Below are 26810 nucleotides of genomic sequence, written 5' to 3'. Positions count from 1 at the left end.
GCATACGTCAGGCGTGCAGCATACGTCAGCGGCATACATCATACGTCAGGGGCATACAGCATACGTCAGCGGCATACAGCATACGTCAGAGGCATACAGCATACGTCAGCGGCATACGTCAGAGGCATACAGCATACGTCAGCAGCATACGTCAGCGGCATGCAGCATACGTCAGAGGCATACAGCATACGTCAGCGGCATACAGCATACGTCAGAGGCATACAGCATACGTCAGCGGCATACAGCATACGTCAGAAGCATACGTCAGAGGCATACAGCATACGTCAGCGGCATACAGCATATGTCGGATGTATACGTCTTGAGCATATGTCAAAATGACGCCCAAATGCGGTGTGAATGGACCCAAAGTAATTTTATATCCACATATTTTAGACTACTGATTTGAAAGAAATAAAATATGTATAAAGTAAGTAGTTCCATTAGATTATTCCTCTGTACCTATGGTAACATATGTCCTGTAATGATGTGAGGAACTTGCTGATAATAACAACGTATGAAAATGATTCAATTTATTACAGTTGAATGTTTGACAACGGTTTCAAGTTCACTAAATGTTTATATACAATATTTGGGGAAAAAAAGTGTTACTTTGATGCTGGAAATAATATAATTGTTTTCTTTTCATATTTCAGAAAACAGATTGTTCTAAGAGATTTGAATTCCTCCTGAAGCAGACGGAGCTGTTTGCACATTTCATTCAGCCGGCTTCACAGAAGTCTCCAACTTCTCCTCTCAAAGTGAAATTAGGACGCCCCAGGATAAAGAAAGATGAAAAACAAACGTTGTTGTCTGCTGGAGAGTATGGAAATGACTTCTCATATTCTTTCATATTTCACAACTGCAATTAAACCCACTGTGGACAATTTTCTAACTGAGAGCCCAAATATATGCGATTGAATTCTGTTTATTATTGGTATAAAATAAGAGAGGCGCAGCTCTTGAGGCAAATGAATTATTAGTAAAAAGCTGGCCAAAGCATTAGGTAACTGCAGGCTGAAAGTCGTTGGGCCGGTGGTTACCACTTTATTCTCTCAGTGAACATGCACATTTAGTTATGGGGCTAGGTTTGGCACATATACGCTGTGGAAATGTCCTGGTGTATGCACTAAAACAAAAAGCCTTAACGTATTCCATTGTATACCATACAGAGGCATGCATCATCCATAGGTCCCGCTGCAAAAAACAAACAAAATATATTCTATGTAGTGGCTGACTGTATAGGAAAACAGCTGGCCGCCCTTACCTATACAGCAAAAAAAAAATAGGTATATAGTCATAAACTTGCATGGCAGAATGCAAAATGACACTTTAGGTTTATAGGAGTCCATGGACCTGTTCAGTCTATGCGCCTGGAGGGTCTTCCAGTGTATATACTAACGGAGCACACTGAACGCTGTGCGACCATAGTCTAAATGACAAATTTTGATAATTCATAGAGTTGCCAAGTCCACTGGCAGACAAGTCTCATAATTCTAGGATGGTGTTAAGTAATACTTGTAAGCTGTAGCCAGCCTTGCTGATATGATTTCAGTTTCTATGTGTCAGTTTCTATGTAAAAGCACCAATAAGGAAGACTAGGAATAGGTAGGGAGTGCAGGTGCAACATAAAACTGGAAATGATACCCACAAGCTCGTAGCGTAGATCTTGTAACCCAGGCCTTGCTCTTTAGGATAGTGCAGCCAAATTTGCTTGTTCCATGGTCAGCTTATCCCAGAGTTCATCACACCTCTCCTCCTGTCACAATGTCCACAGGAGAAGTAAGTAAAGCTGTAAGGAATTGGCTAAAATATCTTACTATATGACTCGACTATCAATATGCTCCAGCATTGTTATTTCATGGGGAATACAAGTATTTATTAAAAGCCCTATTACACCGGCCGATTTTGGCCGGTGCAGCGAGCGTCGATTAACGAGAATGCTCGTTGATCGGCACTCGTTTGCTCCTGTCACAAGGAGCTATGCCTGGGGACAAGCAGTCATTACTCCGATCGCTCGTCCCCATACATTATTATTGTGTCAGCAGCGCGTCTCTGGGTTTACACAGGGAGATGTGTTGCTGACAACGATAATATTTTACTTTTTTAGAACGATACGATCAGCAGATGAAAGGGCAAACGCTCGTTCATCTGCTGATCGCTGTCCTGTTTACACAGGGGAATTATCGGGAACGAGCGTTCTATGAACGATCGTTTGCCCGATAATTGCCCAGTGTAAAAATAAGACAGACATGTCAGGAGAGGTGACAGATCGCTACTGGACTTCCCATTTATTTGTCAGGCAGCCCACCAGTACATATAATTGTATGCACGTTATATGGGTAAGTTAAAACGACTAATTATAAAACTTTTTATTTTGTGTATTTTCTAAAATGTAGCAATCGACACCGACGCACCGAGCAAGAAGAAGATGAAGAGTTACTGTCTGAGAGCCGCAAAACCTCCACTGTGTGCGTGCGATTCGAAGAATCACCTTCTTGTATGTCATAACTTTATGTAAAGAATAACTTTGGAAATGCCTTACTTATCATGTAGTAAACTTGAGCTGCATCACACCAGTCACTTTATTCTGCAATTAACATTTGTCAGTTGTTTTTTCCCCGTTCAATAATGTTTTGTGTTTATAGGGGCTGTCGTACGATTTAATATTATATTTCTTTGCTGGGCCATGTAAATCATAACAATTTTTTAATTGTGATCATGTAAATTTTTTTTTTACTGTATCTAGATATTGCTGCTATATACTTGTCATGGCGCCCCCTGGTGTTCTTTTTATTCCTTCCCAGAATGTCCACCTGATGTCTTCAGTGCTGATGAGCTTTTATCCCAAGACTGTAAAAACAATGATCAGTTTGTTATTCTAGTGATTTGCTGGTGTCATCTAAACATAAGCAAAACAGATTTTTTTTTTCCATCATCTAGTAATTAATGATCTTGATACTTGGTACTTCCTGCACAGATAAAAGGATTTAATACCCACATTATATTGTGTTTCTGTAGAGTAGTAGAATATGTTTGGGTTCTGGTGGATTAGGTTGCCCACATATATACATCACAAAGTATCCCCATTAACCCCTTCCCGACATGCGCCGTACATGTACGGCGCTGTCGGGAGGTGCTTCCCGCAAAGCGCCGTACATGTACGGCGCAGTGATTGTGCGGGCTCAGAAGCAGAGCCGGCACCATCACCGCGGGGTGACAGCTGTATTATACAGCTGGCACCCTCCTGTAACTGCCAGGACCGGAGCTATTCTCCGATCCGGCAGATTAACCCCTCAGATGCTGCGCTCAATAGAGCGCAGCATCTGATAGGTTTTCACCCGATCGGCAACCCAGTGATGCAAATGCTGGGTTGCTGTGGCAATCGGACACCAGAAAATGGCGTCCGAGTCTGCCTTGTACGGGAGCCCATGAGGACCCGCCTTCGGCGTGTCCTCATAGGCTTGCTGTCAGTGAATAACTGACAGCGCTAATACACTGCACTTCGTATGTAGTGCAGTGTATTAGAGTAGCGATCGGGGCATCAGGCCCTCATGTCCCCTAGTGGGACAAGTCAGAAAAGTAAAAAAAAAGTAAATAAAAATGTGGTAAAACAATAAAAACACACACATTTCAAATAAAAATAAAGCTAAACTGACTTTTTTCCCATAGTAAGTCTTTTATTATGGGAAAAACCGTAAAAATTAAAAAAACTATACATATTTGGTATCGCCGCGTCCGTAACGACCCAAACTACAAAACTATTATGTAATTTATCCCGCACGGCGAACACCGTAAAAAAAAAACATGAAAAACAACGCCAGAATCTTTGTTTTTAGGTCACATCTCCTTCCAAAAAATGCTATAAAAAGTGATCAAAAAGTCACATTTACTCCAAAATAGTACTAATAAAAACGACAATCCGTCCCGGAAAAAATAATCCCTGACACCGTTTCGTGCACGCAAAAATAAAAAAGTTATGGGTCTTAGAATATGTCGACACAGAAAACAAATGATTTTATAAAAAAAGTGATTTTGTTGTGCAAAAGCCGCAATACATAAAAAAAACTATACATAATTGGTATCGCCACGTACGTTACGACCCAAACTACAAAACTATTATGTAATTTATCCTGCACGGTGAACGCCGTAAAAAAAACCATGAAAAACAACGCCAGAATCTTTGTTTTTAGGTCACATCTCCTTCCAAAAAATGCTATAAAAAGTGATCAAAAAGTCACATTTACTTCAAAATAGTACTAATAAAAACTACAATCCGTCCCGCAAAAAATAATCCCCGACACCGTTTAGTGCACGCAAAAATAATAAAGTTATGGGTCTTAGAATGGCGACACAGAAAACAAAGGATTTTATAAAAAGTGATTTTATTGTGCAAAAGCCGCAATACATAAAAAAACTATATAAATTTGGTATCACCGTAATCGTATCGACCCGCAGAATAAAGCTAACATGTAATCTAGGGCGCACTGTGGATGCCGATAAAAAAAACAATAAAAAACGATTCCAGAATTGCTTGTTTTTGGTAATTTCCTTTACCAAAAAATGAAATAAAAAGTGATCAAAAAGTCGTATGTGTTCTAAAATGGTACCAATAAAATCTACAGCCCGTCTCGCAAAAAACAAGCCCGCACACCGCTCAATCAACTGAAAAACAAAAAAGTTACGGCACTAGTAATGCGGTGATGAAAAAACATCTCAATGCGCAGGCCGGAGGGGAACATTCCTTCAGTTTCAGGACCCTAGTATTTAGGAACTAGGAAAGGGAAGGGACATAACACATCTGCTGGAAGCGAGGGCGCCCGTATTATACCAGCGCAAAACTTTCCCAGTAATATTTCCCAAACTACGAAGGAGAAAAAGTCCCCAAAAGGTGCAGAGCGTTACAGAAGGGGGATAAGAAAGAAAACCGTTTATCAGTGTGACACCGGAGTGTGAATAACGGATCGCTTCACAGCGTACAACACTTCTATGGATAATTGTATTATTTACCCCATTATTATACCCTCTTATTATGCCCTGATGTTCTCCGCACAGATTACATATACCCTGATGTACTCCGCACAGATTACATATACCCCTGATATACTCCGCACAGATTACATATATCCTGATGTACTCCGCACAGATTACATACGCCACCACATTATAAACTGAAATACCAGCAAAACCCCAAACAGAACTACTACCCAGCAAAATCCATGCTCAAAATGGCGGTCTATTCCTTCTTAGCCCTACAGTGTGCCCAAACAGCAATTTATGGCCACAAGTAAGGCATTACCATACCCGGGAGAACCCGCTTAACAATTTATGGGGTAACATTCTCCAGGGGCACAACATCTTGTGCAGTGAATAGGCAGATCAGTGGAAAAATTGCAATTTTCACTTTGCACCATCCACTGCGTATTCATTTCTGAAAAACACCTGTGATGTCTAAATTCTCACTACACCCCTTGATAAATGCCTTTAGGGGTGTAGTTTCTAAAACGGGGTCACTTTTGTTTGGTACATCAGGGGTTTTGCAAATGCAACATGGCGTCCGCAAACCATTCCAGCAAAATCTACGCTCCAAAAGATAAGTACCGCTCCTTTTCTTCTGAATTCTCCCATATACGTAAACAGCTGATTATAACCACATATGGGGTGTTACCGTACTCGGGAGAAATTACTTTACAAATGTTGGGGTGCTTTTTCTTCTCTATTCCTTGTAAAAATGAAAAATGTTGATCTAAAACTACATCTTGTTGGAAAAAAAAAATATTTTTCATTTTCATAGCTTAATTCTAATTAATTCAGCAAAAAACCTTTGGGATCAAAATTTTCACTATACCCCTAGATGATTCCTCAGGGGGTGCAGTTTCCCAAATGGAGTCACTTTTGGGGTGTTTCCACTGTACTAGTACTACAGGGGCTCAGCAAATGTGACATGGCGCCCAGACACTATCCAAAATCCAAATGGTGCTAGTTCCATTCTGAGCCCTACCGTGTGTCCAAACAGCTGTTTATGACCACATGTGGGGTATTGTTTTACTCGGGAGAAATTGCTTTACAAATGTTGTGGTGCTTTTTCTCCTTCAGTCCTTGTGGAAATGAAAAAAAAATACCTAAACCTACATTTTATTTGAAAAAATGTAGATTTTCATTTTTACGGCCTACTTCCAATAAGTTCTGTAAAACACCTGTGGGGTCAAACTGCTCACTATACTCCTAGATAATTTCCTCATAGGGTGTAGTTTCCAAAATGGGGTCACTTGTTGGGGGTTTCCACTGTTTTGTCCCCTCAGGAGCTTTGCAAATGCGACATGGCCTCCGCAAACCATTCCTGCTAAATTTGAGTTCCAAAAGCCAAATGGCGCTCTTTCCCTTCTCAGCCTCGCCGTGTCTCCAAACAGCCGTTTATTACTACATGTGGGGTATTGTTTTACTCGGGAGAAATTTCTTTACAAATTTTATAGTGCTTTTTCTCCTTCAGTCCTTGTGGAAATGAAAAAAAATTAGCTAAACCTACATTTTATTTGAAAAAAATGTAGATTTTCATTTTCATGGCCTAGTTCCAAAAATTTTTGCAAAAAAACTGGCCGGTCAAAATGCTTGCTACACCCCTAGATAAATTCCTCGAGGGGTATAGTTTCCAAAATGGGGTCACTTGTTGGGGGTTTCCACTGTTTTGTCCCCTAGGGGGCTTTGCAAATGCGACATGGCCTCCGCAAACCATTCCTGCTAAATTTGAGCTCCAAGAGCCAAATGGCACTCTTTCCATTCTAAGCCCTGCCGTGTGTCCAAACAACCGTTTATTACCACATGTGGGGTATTGTTTTACTCGGGAGAAATTGCTCTACAAATGTTGTGGTGCTTTTTCTACTTTAGTTCTTTTGGAAATGAAAAAAAATTAGCTAAACCTACATTTTATTTGAAAAAATTTAGATTGTCATTTTCAAGGCCTAGTTCCAAAAATTTTTGCAAAAAAACTGGCCTGTCAAAATGCTTGCTACACCCCTAGATAAATTCCTCGAGGGGTGTAGTTTCCCAAATGGGGTCACTTTTGGGGGGTTTCCACTGTTTTAGTTCCACAAGACCTGTTCAAAGCTGACATGGTGCCTAAAATATATTCTAATAAAAAGGAGACCCAAAATCCACCAGGTGCTCCTTTGCTTCTGAGGCCGGTTCTTCAGTCCAGTAGCACACTAGAGCCACATGTGGGATATTTCCTAAAACTGCAGAACCTGGGCAATAAATATTGAGTTGCATTTCTGGGTAAAACATTCTGTGGTACAAAAAAAAATGGATTCAAAATGAATTTCTGGAAAAAAATAATGAACTTTGTAAATTTCACCTCTACATTGCCTTAATTCCTGTGCAATGTCTAAAGGGTTAAGAAACTTTCTAAATGCTGTTTTGAATACTTTGAGGGGTGCAGTTTTTAAAATGGGGTGACTTATTGGGGGTTTCTAATATCTAAGGACCTCAAAGCCACTTCACAACTGAACTGGCCCCTGTAAAAATAGCATTTTGAAATTTTCTTGAAAATGTGAGAAATTGCTGCTAAAGTTCTAAGCCTTGTGACGTCCTAGAAAAATAAAATGATGTTCAAAAAACGATGCCAATCTAAAGTAGACATATGGGGGATGTTAGTTAGCAACATTTTTGTGTGGTATAACTGCCTGTCTTACAAGCAGATACATTTAAATTGAGAAAAATGCAAATTTTTGCAATTTTTCGCTAAATTTTGGTGTTTTTCACAATTAAATACTGAATGTATCGGGCACATTTTGCCAGTAACATAAAGTCCAATGTGTCACGAGAAAACAATCTCAGAATCACTTGGATAGGTAAAAGCATTCCAGAGTTATTACCATATAAAGTGAAACATGTCAGATTTGAAAAATGAGGCTCTGTCAGGAAGGTCAAAAGCGGCCAAAGAGGGAAGGGGTTAAAGAGGTTTTCCAGTCCCTAAAAGTTGATGGCCTCCTCAGGATAGGCCATCAATAGATGTTCGCTCGTTGGTGCGACTCCCGGGACCCCCGCCGATCAGTCGTTTTGAAGGGGGTGAAGCTCCTACGAGCGCTGCTTCCCCTTCATTTCTACTTGCTCACTGTGAATCGTTGGCACACACTTAGCGGCGATTCACAGGTATTGCCGTCTTTTCTCCCATTGAATTGAAGTGAATGTGAGAAGGCTGCAATACTGTGAATCGCCGCTACACGTGTGTCGAAGATTCACAGTGAGCAGGTAGAAATGAAGGGAAGCAACGCTCGTATGAGCACTCCACTCCCTTCAAAACAACTGATCGGCAGGGGTCCCAGCAGTCAGACCCCAACCCATCAGCTATTGATGGCCTATCCTCTTTAAGTATCCGTAAAAACACAGGGTTACTGTAACCGTGGCACAACTGCTATTCCCTATAGGAAAAAAAAAGTCACGAGCTGCCGCGCGACCATTGCAAAAAATGTGACGTACAAAAAAATATAGATTTATCATGAATTAGTTTATATGAAAATATGTAACTTGTAATATATCTGGAAAAAACAGCTCCATTACGTCTGCATACATCTGCCCATTGGGATTTACGATGTTCTGTTGCCACGAGGTGTAATTTTACACGTCGCTGTCAAAATACGGCGCGTAAAAAGACACCCGCGAAAAAGAAGTGCATATCACTTCTTGGGACGTTTTTGGAGCCGTTTTTCATTGACTCCATTGAAAAACAGCTCCAATAATGTCCGTAAAATACGCCGCGAAAAACACGAGTTGCTACAAAAATGTCTGAAAATCAGGAGCTGTTTTTGCCTGAAAACAGCTCCGTATTTTGCTAAGCCGTCTGAACATACCCTTAGGCAGCCGGTAGCCCTCCCTCCCCTGTCCTTGCCTGTAGGTTCTTTTGTAATTGTTCAAAAACCTCATCGCTCGCAAAAAATTCAGTCAATGTAAAACAGTAAGTATGCTATGCTGCTGCAGTAACTCTCTCTCAGTGACTGCATGCTGTGCAAGAGGAGACCAATCAGAAGGGAGGAGATATCTGATTGGCTCAGGCACACAGCACACCAGGGAGATCCCGCCCACTCAGCAGGCATAAGGACAGAAAATGTACATTTACAGGAAACAGAAAACCAAAAATATGCAGATTAGACCGATGTTTCTGGCTGCATCATCTAATAAACATTTACAGCCATCTAGGTACGGATTGGGATTTTTTGTAACAATATATAGTCTTTAAAAACCCTTAGAATGCCATAAATACTTAGAAAATGCAGCAGAAAATACCCAGCTAAACGCGGACACTCCGGCCTGCAGGACAGATCGCGGCCGGTCCGTGCTGCTATTTAGAGGCAGAATCTGTTTTACAATAGAAAAATTATTATTTTGCTAAATCCTGCGCTGTAATCTCTTATTTGTATAATTGGATACACTTTTACGTGTTGTTTATTTGTGTGACTCTTTGCTTATGTTTAGTTACTCTACAGTCTATTTCTTCAAGACATTTCCTAGGACACCATAAGAAACATATTTTACTCTATCATCTTTATGCTTTGGTTATGGTAAACTGGTGCAAAAAAATGTGATGCATTTTAACCCCTTAAAGACCAGGCCAATTAGTTTGTTTCATTTTTGTTTTTTCCTCCCTGCCTTCCAAAAGCCATAACTTTTTTATTTCTTTGTCGACATGTTTTTTTGCGGGACAAGTTGTAGTTATTCATGGCACCATTTATTGTACTGCATAATGTACTGGGAAGCTGTAAAAAAAAAATATATTTGTGGGGTGAAATGGGCAAAAAACAGCGATTACTCCATTTTTTTGGGGGGTTTTGTTTTTATAGCTTCAATCAGGTGGTAAAAACGACATATTCACCTTATTCTTCCGGTTGATACAGTTATGGTGATACCAAATTTATATGTTTTGTTTTATGTTTTACCACCAAAAGAAAATTATTTGCTAAAAAAAAAAAAGTTTTGTGTCGCCATATTCTGAGAGCCATAACTTTTTTTATTTTTCCATCAATTTAGCAGGGTGAGGGCGTAAATTTTGCAGGGCGAGTTGTAGTTTTCAAAACACTATATGTGGCAGGTTTTTTTTTTTTTTTAAATGTGCCCGACTGTGTATAGATTGTGCATGAAAATTGTTATAACTCTTTTTTAAGATAAACAGCCGTAGTATTTCACTGAAAAGCATAGAGAATTGTTTCAATATTTCATGGAAAGAAAGATTTTTGCTTTAAAGATCTATTTTGTAGGACAAGAATAATACATAGACACTTGTCATGGGCATTTCTCGTGTATTACATAGGTGTTAGTTTTTCATCTCATTTTAATTTTTTTTTCCTGCAGATGTAAAATCAGGAACGCTGAGAGATTACCAAGTCAGAGGCCTCAACTGGATGATCTCTTTGTATGAAAATGGCATTAATGGCATATTGGCAGATGAAATGGTAAATCTTATTCATAGCATAATTCTGTTGTGTGTAAATGTCCATTAAAGAGGCTCTGTCACCAGATTTTGCAACCCCTATCTGCTATTGCAGCAGATAGGCGCTGCAATGTAGATTACAGTAACGTTTTTATTTTTTAAAAACGAGCATTTTTGGCCAAGTTATGACCATTTTTGTATTTATGCAAATGAGGCTTGCAAAAGTACAACTGGGCGTGTTGAAAAGTAAAAGTACAACTGGGCGTGTATTATGTGTGTACATCGGGGCGTGTTTACTACTTTTACTAGCTGGGCGTTCTGATGAGAAGTATCATCCACTTCTCTTCAGAACACCCAGCTTCTGGCAGTGCAGACACAGCCGTGTTCTCGAGAGATCACGCTGTGACGTCACTCACAGGTCCTGCATCGTGTCGGACGAGCGAGGACACATCGGCACCAGAGGCTACAGTTGATTCTGCAGCAGCATCAGCGTTTGCAGGTAAGTAGCTACATCGACTTACCTGCAAACGCCGATGCTGCTGCAGAATCAACTGTAGCCTCTGGTGCCGATGTGTCCTCGCTCGTCCGACACGATGCAGGACCTGTGAGTGACGTCACAGCGTGATCTCTCGAGAACACGCTGTCTGCACTGCCAGAAGCTGGGCGTTCTGAAGAGAAGTGGATGATACTTCTCATCAGAACGCCCAGCTAGTAATAGTAGTAAACACGCCCCGATGTACGCACATAATACACGCCCAGTTGTACTTTTACTTTTCAACACGCCCAGTTGTACTTTTGCAAGCCTCATTTGCATAAATACAAAAATGGTCATAACTTGGCCAAAAATGCTTGTTTTTAAAAAATAAAAACGTTACTGTTATATACATTGCAGCGCCTATCTGCTGCAATAGCAGATAGGGGTTGCAAAATCTGGTGACAGAGCCTATTTAAACACACAACTATAGACATTGAGAAACACATATGTTTTTTCGCACCTTACTTCAGGGTATTCTCTAATTGGACACACATTTTACCACACGGCCAGATGTTAGATGTGTGTTAATGGGGGTTTAGTACATCACATGCACAATACTGTCTTGAGCTGTGTTGCTCTGGGCATCAAAGTGCAAGACACCCCCGGTCATAAAAGTGTGAACCGTGCCTGTTGCCACAGCACTATGTCTGAACAAGATGTAAAATATCTGCAGTTTTGTTAGTAGTATACAGTATGTCGCACATGTCAAGTCTTGTTTTCTTATTTTGTGTTTATTAGGGGATGTAATGTGTACTTAGGATGTATATTGTCTGTATGTGTTAGGGTAAGCATATGTTCGCACGTGGCAGATTTTTTGCAGACATTTCTGGAATAAATCTGTGAAGTGTCTACATACCCTAATAATGTGGGAACTTGGCATAAAAAAAGGGATGTTTCAGGCCGGTTGTCAAGCCGCACAATAATAAAGTTTGACCACTTGTTTACATGCATCATTATAGATCTATACACAGGGCCAAACACAGACAGCATAGGGCCCCCATGCACAGCACAACAGTATATAGGTACCTGCTCTCCAACCATAGACCATCTCCTTTATCATAGAACATCTCCCTTATCAGAGACCATCTCCATTATCATAGAACATCTCCCTTATCATAGAACATCTCCCTTATCATAGAACATCTCCCTTATCATAGGACATCTCCCTTATCATAGAACATCTCCCTTATCATAGAACATCTCCCTTATCATAGGACATCTCCCTTATCATAGAACATCTCCCTTATCATAGGACATCTCCCTTATCATAGGACATCTCCCTTATCATAGGACATCTCCCTTATCATAGACCATCTCCCTTATCATAGAACATCTCCCTTATCATAGAACATCTCCCTTATCATAGAACATCTCCCTTATCATAGGACATCTCCCTTATCATAGACCATCTCCCTTATCATAGAACATCTCCCTTATCATAGGACATCTCCCTTATCATAGAACATCTCCCTTATCATAGGACATCTCCCTTATCATAGGACATCCCCCTTATCATAGGACATCTCCCTTATCATAGAACATCTCCCTTATCATAGAACATCTCCCTTATCATAGAACATCTCCCTTATCATAGAACATCTCCCTTATCATAGAACATCTCCCTTATCATAGAACATCTCCCTTATCATAGAACATCTCCCTTATCATAGAACATCTCCCTTATCATAGAACATCTCCCTTATCATAGAACATCTCCCTTATCATAGGACATCTCCCTTATCATAGAACATCTCCCTTATCATAGGACATCTCCCTTATCATAGAACATCTCCCTTATCATAGAACATCTCCCTTATCATAGAACATCTCCCTTATCATAGAGTACCTCCCTTATAGTTTTCCATCAGTAATTGTGAGCTATTAAATTCATTAGCTCAATCCCTTAGATACTATCTAATAGACAGGATGCTACACAATACTTTTAAAAAGAGGGCCCCCTTACTTGCTGGGCCCCTGTGCAGCTGCACAGGTCGCGCATGTGGTACTGTATGTCCGCCCTTGACTGTTCATCTATCTTGTCCATACAATGGCCTTATAGATTAGGTGTACTGTGTCTTTCAGTTTTCCATAGAAGTAGTTCCATGAACATTTTATAAGAATACTTTTTTTAATAAAAGGTTGTCCCCGATAATTGCAACAACATATTCATGTATTGACTGTGGTTTATTGGGCAATTTTTTGAGGCTCAGTTTATTTATTTATGACTTTATTTACAGAGAAGGATCTGTTTTGTTTTTTAGGGATTAGGAAAAACCTTGCAAACAATTGCTTTGTTGGGCTACCTTAAGCACTACAGGAACATTCCAGGTCCACATATGGTGTTGGTACCAAAATCGACTCTACACAACTGGATGAATGAGTTTAAACGCTGGGTCCCAACACTTCGTGCTGTTTGTCTTATTGGTGACAAAGATGTACGGGTAAGAAAACTGGTTCTTTTACAATGAATGTATCGCTATGTAAGAGCAGTGTAACAGTATAACACACAGTTATAAGTGACCTAGGCCTCATGCCCACTTCAGTTATTTTCTTCAGGGTGCTATTCGTTTTTTTAACGGATAACACACTGACACATTCGTTTCTATGGGGCAATGCACACTTCCATTGTTTTAACAGTTCCGTGTGTCTGTTCCGTCAAAAGTAGAACATGTCCTCCTACTGTCCGTTGTTCAGTGTCAGTCTCGCCCACTCAAGCCTATGGGTCTGTCAAAACAACGGACGGCCATCCGTGTGCCACCATTTTCACAGATCCGTTGCCAAGCAACGGCAGGGCGTGCCAAAATTCCCTGCATTCAACACACAAGATGGATTTTACTGGACCGTTTAAAACAAGACAAATGGAAGCACAACATCCGTTTAAAATCGAACAACGGAACGGATGCAGAGTGACCAAGGAAACCACACGGATGTCACAACAGAGCCACGGATCCGTTGTAAACGGACGTGAAAACGGTGAAGGATGTGTGCATGAGGCCTTAAGCAACTTACTGGTTTGTGTAGTCAGTAAAGTATAATACAGTTAATTTACAGAGAAACAAAACGAATAAAAATAGTACATATCCTATCACCATTGACTGGATCATAGAGCGATCACACATGCCAGTGCCTGAAATGCCAGCTGTATAGATCAAGAGAGGACAAACATTTTCAGTATGGGATCTACTTTTTGTAAAGCTTGATTTACTATAAGTGATCTACTAGTAGATCCGTGACAGGTACATGTGACATTCGGAGTAAGCTGCTGCATATTTTGCCATGCCCTTTTTCACATGCCCAGTGCCCTCATAATGGTAATAGCAGCCACAGACTGTTAATGATTGCACTTGCTCCACGACTGGGCTGCTCCTCTTCTCTACCCTGCACTGATAAAGTGTATGTTACCCATCGGAGTGTGTAAGACACACCGGTCCAGACGCTGGAGTCTATATGAATCGCCAGTGAGCATTTCACTACAAAAGGTTGGTGGCAGACACACTGAAAAAAAACTTAGGCGAATGCAGTTTTTCCTGCTTCTGTGTTTAAGCGTTATTCCCATCTTGTAATGTGATGGCATATTGCTAGGATCGGCCATTACTTTATTATTGGTGGGGGTCCGACCTCTAGGCCTCTCCCCCTATCCTGAGAATGAAGGGGCTGCATCACTGATTTAGTGCTGCATCTCCTTCAATGTTTTTCTGTGCAGGTACCTACAGCAAAGCCCCATTTAAGGCAAATTCCATCACTTTAGGAGATGAGAAAAACTTTTTAAAAAGTAGGAGAACAGCTTGGTGCCTTAACTTTGAGATCCTCTGGTTACTGCTGTCAGATCTAATGGTAGATCGCTATTTATTATTTGCCCCCACTGCTATAGATAATAAATTAAAGATATGCTATCCACCACCGGAGGCTACAGCAGAAATAAATGTCCCTATTTTAAAGCAATGTTTTATTTTTTGTCATTTGCTTTTACTTTAAAGTGGATCTGTTATCATACTTTACTGCCCTGTTTAAGAGCAGCATAGAATTGAGACTGATCCGCTGCAAAAATATTGTGCCGTTTGGCCAATAGCAAGGAGCAAAGAATACAGCGGACTCCTAGTTATAGTCATAAGGAAAGCACTCCCCGACTCTCAACCCCCTCCCACTGCTCGCAGCAATGACTGACAGGCTGCTGTGTATCTTGCTTTATATACGGCAGTCGTCAATCACTGTTATTTTTAGTGCCGTGTAGTCTAATAGTGCGGTGACCCTGTATTCATACTATGCTGCCCTTAACCCCTTAATGACCAGCCTATTTTAGACCTTAATGACCAGGCCATTCCAAGAGCTATAACCTTTCTATTTTTGCGTCGACATAGCTGTATAAGGTCTTGTTTTTTGCGGGACAAGTTGTATTTTTTAATAGCACCATTTTGGGGGACATATTATTTATTGATTTACTTTTATTAACTTTTATTTGGGGGGAAATAGAAAAAAACCTGAAATTTCGCCTCTCTTTTTCGCGTCTTAAATCTACGCCGTTTACCGTGTGATATAAATAACACAATAACTTTATTCAGCGGGTTGTTACGATTGCAACGATACCAAATTTGTATAGATTTTGTATGTTTTACTACTTACACAGTAAAAACGCTTTTTTTTTCAAAATTATTTGTTTTTGTGTCTCCATATTTGAAGAGCCGTAACGTTTTTATTTTTTCGCCGATACGGTTGTATGAGGGCTTTTTTTTTGCGGGAAGACTTGTAGTTTTTATTGGTACCATTTTGGAGTAGATGCGACTTTTTGATCACTTTTTATCACATTTTTTTAAAGTCAGTATTCACAGAAAACAGCAATTTTTCCATAGTTTTTTATTACAGTTTTTACGGCGTTCACCGTGCGGGTTAAATAATGTAATAGATTTATAGTCGGGGTCGTTACGGACGCGGCGATACCAAATATGTGTAACTTTTTAACTTTATTTTGTTTTTTTAATAGTAAAGCATTTTGTAAGGGGAAAAGCTGGGTTTTTCGGTTTTTTTTCACATTTTTTTTAAAATTAACTTTATTAAACTTTTTTTTCACTTTTTTACTAGTCCAACTAGGGGACTATAATATGCGATTCTGCGATCGCATTTATAATACACTGCAATACTTTTGTATTGCAGTGTATTACTGCCTGTCCGTTTAACACGGCCAGGCATCTGCTAGGTCATGCCTCCGGCATGATCTAGCAGGCAGTCGCTCCAGGCAGACCTGGGGGCCTTTATTAGGCCCCCGGCTGCCATTGGAGACACAGACACTCGGCGATCGTATCGCCGGGTGTCGGTGGGAGAGAGAGGGAGCTCCCTCCCTCTCTCCAAAACCACTCAGATGCGGTGCACGCTATTGTGCACCGCATCTGAGGGGTTAAACGGGTGAGATCGATACTAATATCGATCTCACCCGGCAGAGCAGGGACGCCCCCAGCCCTCAGCTTTCTCTGGCAGCTGAGAGCAGGGAGATTTGACAGCTCCCGGCTCTGTTTACTTATTCCGATGCCGCGATGTAAAAAGTCTATGGCATCGGAATAAGGCCCGTTAGTGACCGACGTAGAAACACGATGGGCCGGTCACTAACGGGTTAAACAGATCCGCTGACACATAGTGGATTACTGTATACACTATACAAACAAGCTTAGAATTCACTCTCTACTGACAGATTCATTATTAAATACTGGAACATTCCTAGTCTGCGTTATAAAATATGTTTTTCCGTTAAAATGTAAAATGTGTTGTTTTTTCCGTTCATGGTAAAGGTGTTCGTATTTCTTATGTAAACCAGGCTGTTTTTATTCGAGATGTCATGATGCCGGGAGACTGGGATGTTTGTGTTACGTCGTACGAAATGGTCATAAGGGAAAAATCTGTTTTTAAGAAATTCAACTGGAGATACCTTGTTATTGATGAGGCACACAGAATAAAGAATGAGAAATCTAAGGTAAGTTACCTGGTACTGAAATGTATGGTCCATTAAGAATGACATTTGACACTTTAGTTATAGCGTACCTCCAGTGTAAAATAGTAAAATAAACTTCCCAATACTTTCCCTGTAAAGAGAACCTGTAACCTTTCGTGACATGTCTGTTTTAGTATATACTTGTATTTACCATGAAATAACAATTTTGGATCATATTTTCTTAGAACTCTACATTGCGCTATTCTTCTTTTATTCCTCCTAGAAATTTAGGAATACATTTACAACTGGGTGTCACCATTCCCCTAGTCAAAGGGGTGTGTCCCTACACAGTCTGACTCTGTCAGCTCCGATTGGACATTGTCAGTCTGTAAAGACACTGCCCCCTAAATGATAACACCCAGTTGGTAATTTATTCATGAATTTCTAGGAGGAATAACTGTGGAATCACATAATGCAGAGTTCTAAGAAAATATTCACCAGAATTGTTATTTCATGGGAATACAATTATTTACTAGAACAGACATGTCATGATAGGTGACAGATGCCAGAGGCATGACCTAGCAGATGCCTGTCCGTTTTACACGGACAGGCAGTAATACACTGCAATACAGAAGTATTGCAGTGTATTATAAAAGCGATCAGATGATCGCATAGTGAAGTCCCCTAGTGGGACTAATAAAAAAGTAAAAAGAAGTTTAATAAAAAAGTTTATAATAAATAAAAATCCAAAGTCAAAAGAATGAAAAACCCACTTTTTCCACTTACAAAAGGCGCATATACAGTGAAGGAAATAAGTATTTGATCCCTTGCTGATTTTGTAAGTTTGCCCACTGTCAAAGACATGAACAGTCTAGAATTTTTAGGCTAGGTTAATTTTACCAGTGAGAGATAGATTATATTTAAAAAAAAACAGAAAATCACATTGTCAAAATTATATATATTTATTTGCATTGTGCACAGAGAAATAAGTATTTGATCCCCTACCAACCATTAAGAGTTCTGCCTCCTCCAGACCAGTTACACGCTCCAAATCAACTTGGTGCCTGCATTAAAGACAGCTGTCTTACATGGTCACCTGTATAAAAGACTCCAGTCCACAGACTCAATTAATCAGTCTGACTCTAACCTCTACAACATGGGCAAGACCAAAGAGCTTTCTAAGGATGTCAGGGACAAGATCATAGACCTGCACAAGGCTGGAATGGGCTACAAAACCATAAGTAAGACGCTGGGTGAGAAGGAGACAACTGTTGGTGCAATAGTAAGAAAATGGAAGATATACAAAATGACTGTCAATCGACATCGATCTGGGGCTCCATGCAAATACTCACCTCGTGGGGTATCCTTGATCCTGAGGAAGGTGAGAGCTCAGCCGAAAACTACACGGGGGGAACTTGTTAATGATCTCAAGGCAGCTGGGACCACAGTCACCAAGAAAACCATTGGTAACACATTACGCCGTAATGGATTAAAATCCTGCAGTGCCCACAAGGTCCCCCTGCTCAAGAAGGCACATGTACAGGCCCGTCTGAAGTTTGCAAATGAACATCTGGATGATTCTGAGAGTGATTGGGAGAAGGTGCTGTGGTCAGATGAGACTAAAATTGAGCTTTTTGGCATTAACTCAACTCGCCGTGTTTGGAGGAAGAGAAATGCTGCCTATGACCCAAAGAACACCATCCCCACTGTCAAGCATAGAGGTGGAAACATTATGTTTTGGGGGTGTTTCTCTGCTAAGGGCACAGGACTACTTCACCGCATTAATGGGAGAATGGATGGAGCCATGTACCGTCAAATCCTGAGTGACAACCTCCTTCCGTCCACCAGGACAATGAAAATGGCTCGTGGCTGGGTCTTCCAGCACGACAATGACCCGAAATATACAGCCAAGGCAACAAAGGAGTGGCTCAAAAAGAAGCACATTAAGGTCATGGAGTGGCCTAGCCAGTCTCCAGACCTTAATCCCATCGAAAACTTATGGAGGGAGCTGAAGATCCGAGTTGCCAAGCGACAGCCTCGAAATTGTAATGATTTACAGATGATCTGCAAAGAGGAGTGGGCCAAAATTCCATCTAACATGTGTGCAAATCGCATCATCAACTACAAAAAACGTCTTGACTGCTGTGCTTGCCAACAAGGGTTTTGCCACCAAGTATTAAGTCTTGTTTGCCAAAGGGATCAAATACTTATTTCTCTGTGCAAAATGCAAATAAATATATATAATTTTGACTATGTGATTTTCTATTTTTTTTTTTAAATATAATCCATCTCTCACTGGTAAGATTAACCTAGCCTAAAAATTCTAGACTGTTCATATCTTTGACAGTGGGCAAACGTACAAAATCAGCAAGGGATCAAATACTTATTTCCTTCACTGTATATATATATATAAGTAAAACAGTTATACATAATTGGTATCAACGAATAAATCACTTTTTGGAACCATCGGAGTGCTGTGGGATTTCTTTCGTTTATGTTTTATAATCCACGGATCTGGATTACCTGCTTGCACCCATTACCGTGTTTGAATCTGTCGCAGAGTGCTGCTTATCTCTACCTATATATATATATATATATATATATAAAAAAGTAAAACAGTTATACATAATTGGTATCAACGCATCTGTAACGACCCCAACTATAAAGCTATTACATTATTTAACCCGCTCGCCATAAAAAATAAATTAAAAAACAATGCAAGAATTGCTGTTTTCTGTGCATACTGCCTTAACACAAAAGTGATCAAAAAAAGTCACATGTAGTCCAAAATGATACAAATAAAAAAGTTGTCCCGCAACAAAAAAAAGCCTTCATACAGCTGCATCAGTGGAAAAATAATAAAGTTATGAAAAAAGTGTTTTTACTGTGTAACAGTAGTAAAACATGAGAAAACTATACAAATTTGGTATCGCCACAATCATACTAACCCACTGAATAAAGTTATTGTATTATTTATACCACACGGTAAACGGTGTAAAGTTAAGATGCAAAAAAGAGTGGCGAAATTGCTGGTTTTTTTTCCTATTCCCCCCAAAAAAGTTAATAAAAGTTAATCAATAAATTATATCTACCCCAAAATTGTGCTATTAAAAAACACAACTTGCCCCGCAAAAAAACAAGACCTAATACAGCTATGTCAACGCAAATATAAAAAAAAGTCATAGCTCTTTGAATGAGATGACGTAAAAACTTAAAAAATAGCTTGGTCACTAAGGCCTAAAATAGTCTGGTCACTAAGGGGTTAAAGCTTAATCGTTTGTGCTGCAGACCCCCCTTTCTCCTAGCAGGAAGTTACAACACAAAATGCCACTTTTATTGACTACTTTTTATATTAGCACTGCCTTCACAGCTTTTTTTTTATTTTTAAAGGGGTTGTATGGTTTAGACAACCCATTTTTAGATACCTCGTTTGGGAATTCTGAGTTAATAGAGGGGAGGCATCAGTTCGGGACCTTCATCTGTTAGTGCGGAGTGGCTACAAAGAGCATCTATCGCTCTGGAGGACCTGGCACCTCTGTGCACTGCACATAGTCCCCGCAGGAGAATTATAAACACTTGCTGTTTAATTACCCAGCAGATTACCGCTGATCACTAGGGATTGTAGCAACAGGAAACCCTGTGATCGGCTTATCATCAGGACTCTTCTAACAAACGGGGGACGGTTAAAGGTGCTAAATTCACACGCTGTGGAATTGCTCTGGATTTTCGGTGCAGTTTCTTCACTGAAAATCTACAGCAGTATACAGTACACTATGTATGGATGGGGTTTTTAAAACCCCATCCACTTGTAGCGGAAAATAAATCAGTGCATGTCAATCCTGTCACAGATTTTTACCTCAGGTTTCACCCCCTTCGATGCACAGGGTGAAATCTTCTGCAAATCCATAACAAAATGTACATGTTAGGTTATGTTCACACGCTGAGTCAAAAAGGTCTGAAAATATGGAGCTGTTTTCAAGGGAAAACAGCTCCTGATTTTCAGACGTTTTTTAAGCCACTCGCGATTTCTGCGGTGGTTTTTACGGATGTTTTTGGAGCTGTTTTCAATAGAGTAAATGAAAAACGGCTCCAAAAACGTCCCAAGAAGTGTCCTGCACTTCATCTTCGCGGCCATTTTTTTACGCGCCCGTTTTTCAAAATGGCCGCGTAAAAAAATGGCCTATCAGAACAGATTGACGTTTTTCCCATTGAAATCAATGGGCAGATGTTTGGAGGCGTTCTGCTTCCGATTTTTCGGGCGTTTACGGCCCGAAAAACGGCCGAAAATAGGCCGTGTGAACATACCCTAAGACTTGCTTAGCAGCAAAATCTGCAGCAGGAATATATCTGCCATGTTTGTCTTTACCCTTAAAGTTTCCATTTTCTAAAGTGGATCCACAAAGCTGAAAACATGTATGTAGAGTTTTTCTATGTACAACTAAAAATGCTTTAGATGAACATGCAAACTTGCACAACCGAAAAATCTAAGTGGAATATATTCATACTGTAAGTGACTATTACCATTTGTTGCAAAGATCAGAGAAAATAAAAGTTACACAATCCACCGTTCAGTGGGTTCATATCTGTTTTATGTTTGTTTGCTGTTTTTTTTAGCTATCTGAGATTGTTCGAGAGTTTAAGACCACAAACCGTTTACTATTGACGGGCACTCCACTTCAGAATAACCTCCATGAATTGTGGGCATTACTGAATTTCCTTTTACCTGATGTGTTTAACTCTTCAGAAGTAAGTACTCCTTCTCTTCGTGTGATACTATCCACACGTCACAGCATGGGTCAAATGCATTATTTTTCCGGTGGGTGAAAATTGCAGACATGGCAGACTAGAAGTTTGTTTAAAAAAAAAATCTGTAATTATGTGCTGCTAGCCTGCAAATTATATTACAAAAAGTAGTCCTAATAGAATGCCAATGTCGGCCTAACTACAAAGACGTGACCTGAAGCTACTGGGCACGATGCAAAATACAAAACTGGCCCCCAACTCTTACCTGTATTTATTAGTACTGGTGTCCTCATATAGGGTAGGGGGAACTTTTGAGCGCCATAAAGCTCTGGGTGCGATTGCATTGCATTGTTCATTTCTAAGGTTTCATATCAATGAATAGTTCAGCAATTTTGTAGTATAATTCCGTGATCACCATTTTTGAGCAGGAACACTCAGATAGTTGAACATGAAAGGGATGGGGCAATCAAGTTCAAGGCTATGTCCCTGCAAGACCATCCGCAGAATACAGGCTGTCATTTATGATTGATTGTATTCTGCTAATGGTGTAGTAGACACATGTGGTAAAGCAGCCTGTTTCTGCTGTCTAGATGAGAGAGAAACTATGGGGTATTATTTTTCCTGTGACCACGGCCACCATCATGAAAGTTGTGCGCTCACGTTCGTACGTTATGCACGTTAACTGATTTTGGTACTGATGTCGATTACAGTGAACGAAACCATGGAGCAGGCAGTGACCGGTTAATGCCCTGGATTTTGTACAATTCAGCCAAAACGTATCCCACTGTATGACATACTGAATGGGCCTGGGGAAACTCCTGAATTCACTGCCCATAACTGAACAGTGACGTTAGTAGCTTTCCCAGGCACAGACTCTACTAGCGCTCTACCCAGGGACCCCGGCGCTGTTCCTGATGACCATATTTGGACAGTAATGTCAGGAGCTTTCCCAGGGCCAAAGTCTAAGGGCAGAACGATCGCTATGTTCTGCCAGGGGACTCCGGTATTGGGAAGCTCCTGACATTACTGTCCATATAGTGTTGTCAGGAGCGGTATATGGTTTTTTTTTGCGGGATCTCTCAGGATGGAATAGCATAGTTTACTTTATTAGTAATATTTTTTTTCCAGACAATCTATTGACTTTGATGGAAAAAATTTAAACTGGCATTTTTTTCCCAAATATGTGAATTCAGATGACCTTTTCTGACATCTGGTTCATGCCACTGCAACTTTTGCCGACTTCAGTGATACCAAATATGTGTGCATTTCTTACACGCTGGTCGCAAGGCAGAGCTTACAATGAATGCTGCGCAAACTGGCTTTTGAAGAGCACATTTTCCAAAGCTGATTCCATAGTGATCTTTGTGCATGCGACCAGTGTCACAGCCAAAGTCGCCGTGTAGCCCCAGCCTAAAACTGAACAATACATCTATAAATATGATATGAAAGATATAGAGAAAGAGATAGGTAAATAGAAATAATAATAATAATAATCTTTATTTGTATAAAACAAAACATAAATAAATCACAATTTAGATAGATATATGATTATAATTATCTATCTATCTATCTATCTATCTATCTATCTATCTATCTATCTATCTATCTATCTATCTATCTATCTATCTATCTATCTATCTATCTATCTATCTATCTATCTATCTATCTATCTATCTATCATCTATCTATCTATCTATCTATCATCTATCTATCATAGATGGATAGATATTAGATATGTAGATAGATAGATATTAGATACATAGAAATATATTTATTGGAGTAAACAAAAAGTGTGTTTTATTACTAGTGTTCTCTGTCCCTGACAGCGTGCCAGGAAAGGGTAGAAGTTACAGCAATGCGCCAATGGGGAGAGGTTTGCGAGGGGGGTGGACCGGGGTTTTGCGATGAGTGGTGACGGGGGATGCCGCGAGTCGGGCGGGCCCCCTCTTTTTCAGTCATGTGGCCGGGCCCATGACGGCAGTACCAGTGGTACTGCGCTGACGGCTGCCCTGCCTGTGACTTCCCTGCTTTAGAATTTCATTATTCATGATCATAAAGGGAATATATTTGGGAATTTTCGTGTGTGCAGTTCCCTAACATTCCAGTGTAGGTTGATCTTTGACTCACCAAGGTGAAGTTTTATACTATGACTATGCAGGAGCCTTATATTAGTGCAAGGACAGAACGCTATCCCATTCTGTGAGATCGGGAAAGCCAATTTCCAAGCTTTGAGAATGACTTTTCTGGTCTCTCAGAATCTAAGGATTCAGGATTGTGTAAGGCTGGATTGACACGTGGTGAAATTCTACGCCACGGATTTGACTGCAACAAATCTGCCACAAAATTTGTATATTTTATATGTGGATTTTGATGCGGATATGTCGTGGACTGCTGAGGCTTTCACCCTTTGCTAAGCAAAGGTGGAAGCCGCAGCAATTCCATGGAAAATCTGCATCAAAATCCGCATGTAAGACATGCAGATTTTGCAGTGGATTTTGCAGCTGATTTGCTGTTGCAACATTTTTGCTGTAAAATTTGACCACGTGTGAATACAGCCTAATAGCGCCAGTGTAATTTATCAAACTTACTGGTGTAGATAGTTTATGTATACCTAACATGTTAGAATGAATAACATGTATTTAATAACAAAATTTGTTAATTGATTCTTTTCATTGTTGTATCTGTTCCTCTGATTTCTTATAATACATTTTATTATCATTTTACTTTACAGGATTTCGATTCTTGGTTTGACACCAACAATTGTCTTGGGGATCAGAAGCTTGTTGAGAGACTTCATGCAGTAAGTTTGGAAATGTAAATTCTGTTTATATCTGGATTTTGAAAGTACTTATCACTCCGGCCTTATGTATTTTACTAGGTCTTGAAGCCATTTCTTTTGCGTCGTATAAAAGCTGAAGTTGAAAAAAGCCTTCCTCCAAAGAAGGAAGTAAAAATATATCTGGGACTCAGTAAAATGCAGAGGGAATGGTAAGCTAATTGTCCTTCACTGTTGTTACTGCGTATAAGTGGTGTATTCTTCTTGTTCCTTTTTTCTAGCAGCAGGTACATGAAAATTCTCTACATAAAGAGTGAGTAATGGAAATTCATTGATTCACTTGTACAGATCCTGAGTTACAGTCTGTACACTGGACCAGATCTGCATTTACAATATTGCAGACTTCAGAGCAGAACACAAATTTGCACAGAGCTTATTCTGCTGATTTGCATTCAGAGATGTGTACATCAATCTGATGAGGGAGAAATTAAAGGGGTTATACGGTTTGCTAAAAACATTTTTTACTAACTGCTGCAAATGTCCTAAAATAAATCAGTACTCACCTATTCTTTCCGACGGCGACCCATCGCAGAAGCTCCGGAAGTCCTTCCAGTGTTTGTTTACATGCGAGTCACATGCGACCAGTGTAGCCAGCCAGAAGGCTCAGCAGTGACAAATTGTGTTCCTGGCACCATGGTGCCCATCGTTGAGCGTTCATACCCGGAATACAACATATGACCGCTGAGCCCTCTGATTGGCTGCAGCAGTCACTATCTGCGCGCATGTAAACAATCACTGGGAGGACTGTCAGAGCATCAGCGCTGGATCTCAGGGGGGAAAGAATATGTGAGTACTATTTTTTATTTTTATTTCAGTACATTTGTCACCGTTCACTTTTTTTTTTTAACAACACAGATAGCCTCTTTATCTCTCCCACTGCATTATGGGAGCTCAGCTAAACTTTCAGGGATGTATCTATCAAAATCTTTTCCAATGGTAAGCAGCAGATTTGCGAAAGCAGCTCTTAGGACCAGTCACATTTTCCAGGACCACATTGTCCATAGCCTGCAGCTAAGCCGGTGTGTATGTGCAGGTTGGCATGAGAGCCTTTGGCACATATGTACATGCACAGCTGGAGGCTATGGAGGTGAAGTCCGATAGATGATCTTTACCCCAGGCCACAGTTTTACATCAGCTCATTACTCGGCATTCTTTTTATTTTTAACGTATAAGTAGAACTGAAGTATATAGTGTTGTTTTCTCATTTATATAGAGCCGAATTTGGGAACTGTTACATAAAGTCAGACTTTGTAACACAGATTCTCTCCACACTCAGTCTTAAAGATAATCCGACAAGATAAATGCGTACCTTGTTATAGCGCACGAGGGAGGGGGTCACCGTTTGTCTCTGGAGACATGGGTGACCCGCTGAGACAGTCCTGGATACTTGGCATTGTCCTGTAATGTCTTAATAGAACAGATCAATCATATTATGACAAAATTCTTCAGTTCTGGTCTCTCACTGTACAAATTGCCACTGGAAGATTCAGATGGCTGCAGATTGGCTCCTTAAAATGTTTGTTTCTGTTATTAAAGTAGAGACTAGTACAAAAAAATGGAGGAGACAATTGTATTCTATCACCGGTTCACTGGGCCTGATGCATTTTTACGATATTTTCTTTGTGATGGAGGCTTTGATATGCACAGACAGTACTTTGTTGATGTTATTACTGTGCTGGCACTACTATTTTACCTACACTAATGCTTTGCCATCGCAGTATTCAATAACTGTAAGCTGGTACAATTGTGGAGGTACTAGGGCACTAGTGGGCACACAATCTGCTGTAAGCACTACAGTTTGGAACAACTAAGGAGTGACACTTCCTATCACTAAATGTGGTTTTACACTGGCAAATTTTGGCCCTGTTTTTACCACCTTTAAAACGAGCGCCAATCGACAATACAGCTTGTTGCTCTTTTTAATCGGAGCAATGATCATTTAGTATGGGAACAAACTGTAGTTTCCTATGATCATTTGTCCACATTAATGTGCATCATGTCTGCATGACATCTCCCTGATTACACGAGAAATTGTGCTGCCATTTTTTTGGGCCACATAAAAGATGCAGTCAGGCCATCGATGAATGAGCATTTGCTCGTTCATCGGCGGATCTTTGCCCCGTTTACACAGGGCATTGATCAGAAACATGCAGTCGTGTGAATCCGATCATTGGCCCATGTGTTACAGTGTTAGTTTTAGAAGTATAAACATTGGGAGGGGTTAAAGTGAAGCTTCCATTTAATAAATTTGCTGCGACGTGCTAATGGACTATAGACCGCCATTATTGTGTCTCTCAAAAGATACTTACCCTATGACCCCTGTTCTAGCGTCTAGTCTTGGTGACATATCCGCTAGCTTCCT

The 26810-nt window shown here is 40.2% G+C and overlaps 1 protein-coding gene across 2 annotated transcripts in view; it reads left to right on the top strand.

Annotated features, from left to right (window-relative positions):
• Positions 1–26810, top strand: part of SMARCA1 (SNF2 related chromatin remodeling ATPase 1) — an 85980-nt gene that overhangs the window by 13237 nt on the left and 45933 nt on the right. For both annotated transcript variants that reach the window (XM_075835788.1, XM_075835789.1), the window contains exons 3-10: positions 654–820; positions 2397–2497; positions 10339–10439; positions 13214–13393; positions 16756–16911; positions 21484–21615; positions 24344–24412; positions 24491–24600. In XM_075835788.1, coding sequence (XP_075691903.1) covers positions 654–820; positions 2397–2497; positions 10339–10439; positions 13214–13393; positions 16756–16911; positions 21484–21615; positions 24344–24412; positions 24491–24600 — 1016 coding nt within the window. The remainder of the gene's footprint in view (positions 1–653; positions 821–2396; positions 2498–10338; positions 10440–13213; positions 13394–16755; positions 16912–21483; positions 21616–24343; positions 24413–24490; positions 24601–26810) is intronic.

Source organism: Rhinoderma darwinii, chromosome 8, assembly GCF_050947455.1.
Source record: "Rhinoderma darwinii isolate aRhiDar2 chromosome 8, aRhiDar2.hap1, whole genome shotgun sequence".
Lineage (NCBI taxonomy): Eukaryota > Metazoa > Chordata > Amphibia > Anura > Rhinodermatidae > Rhinoderma > Rhinoderma darwinii.
Note: the sequence above shows the minus strand (reverse complement) of the source record. Positions and strands in the feature narration are given on the sequence as shown.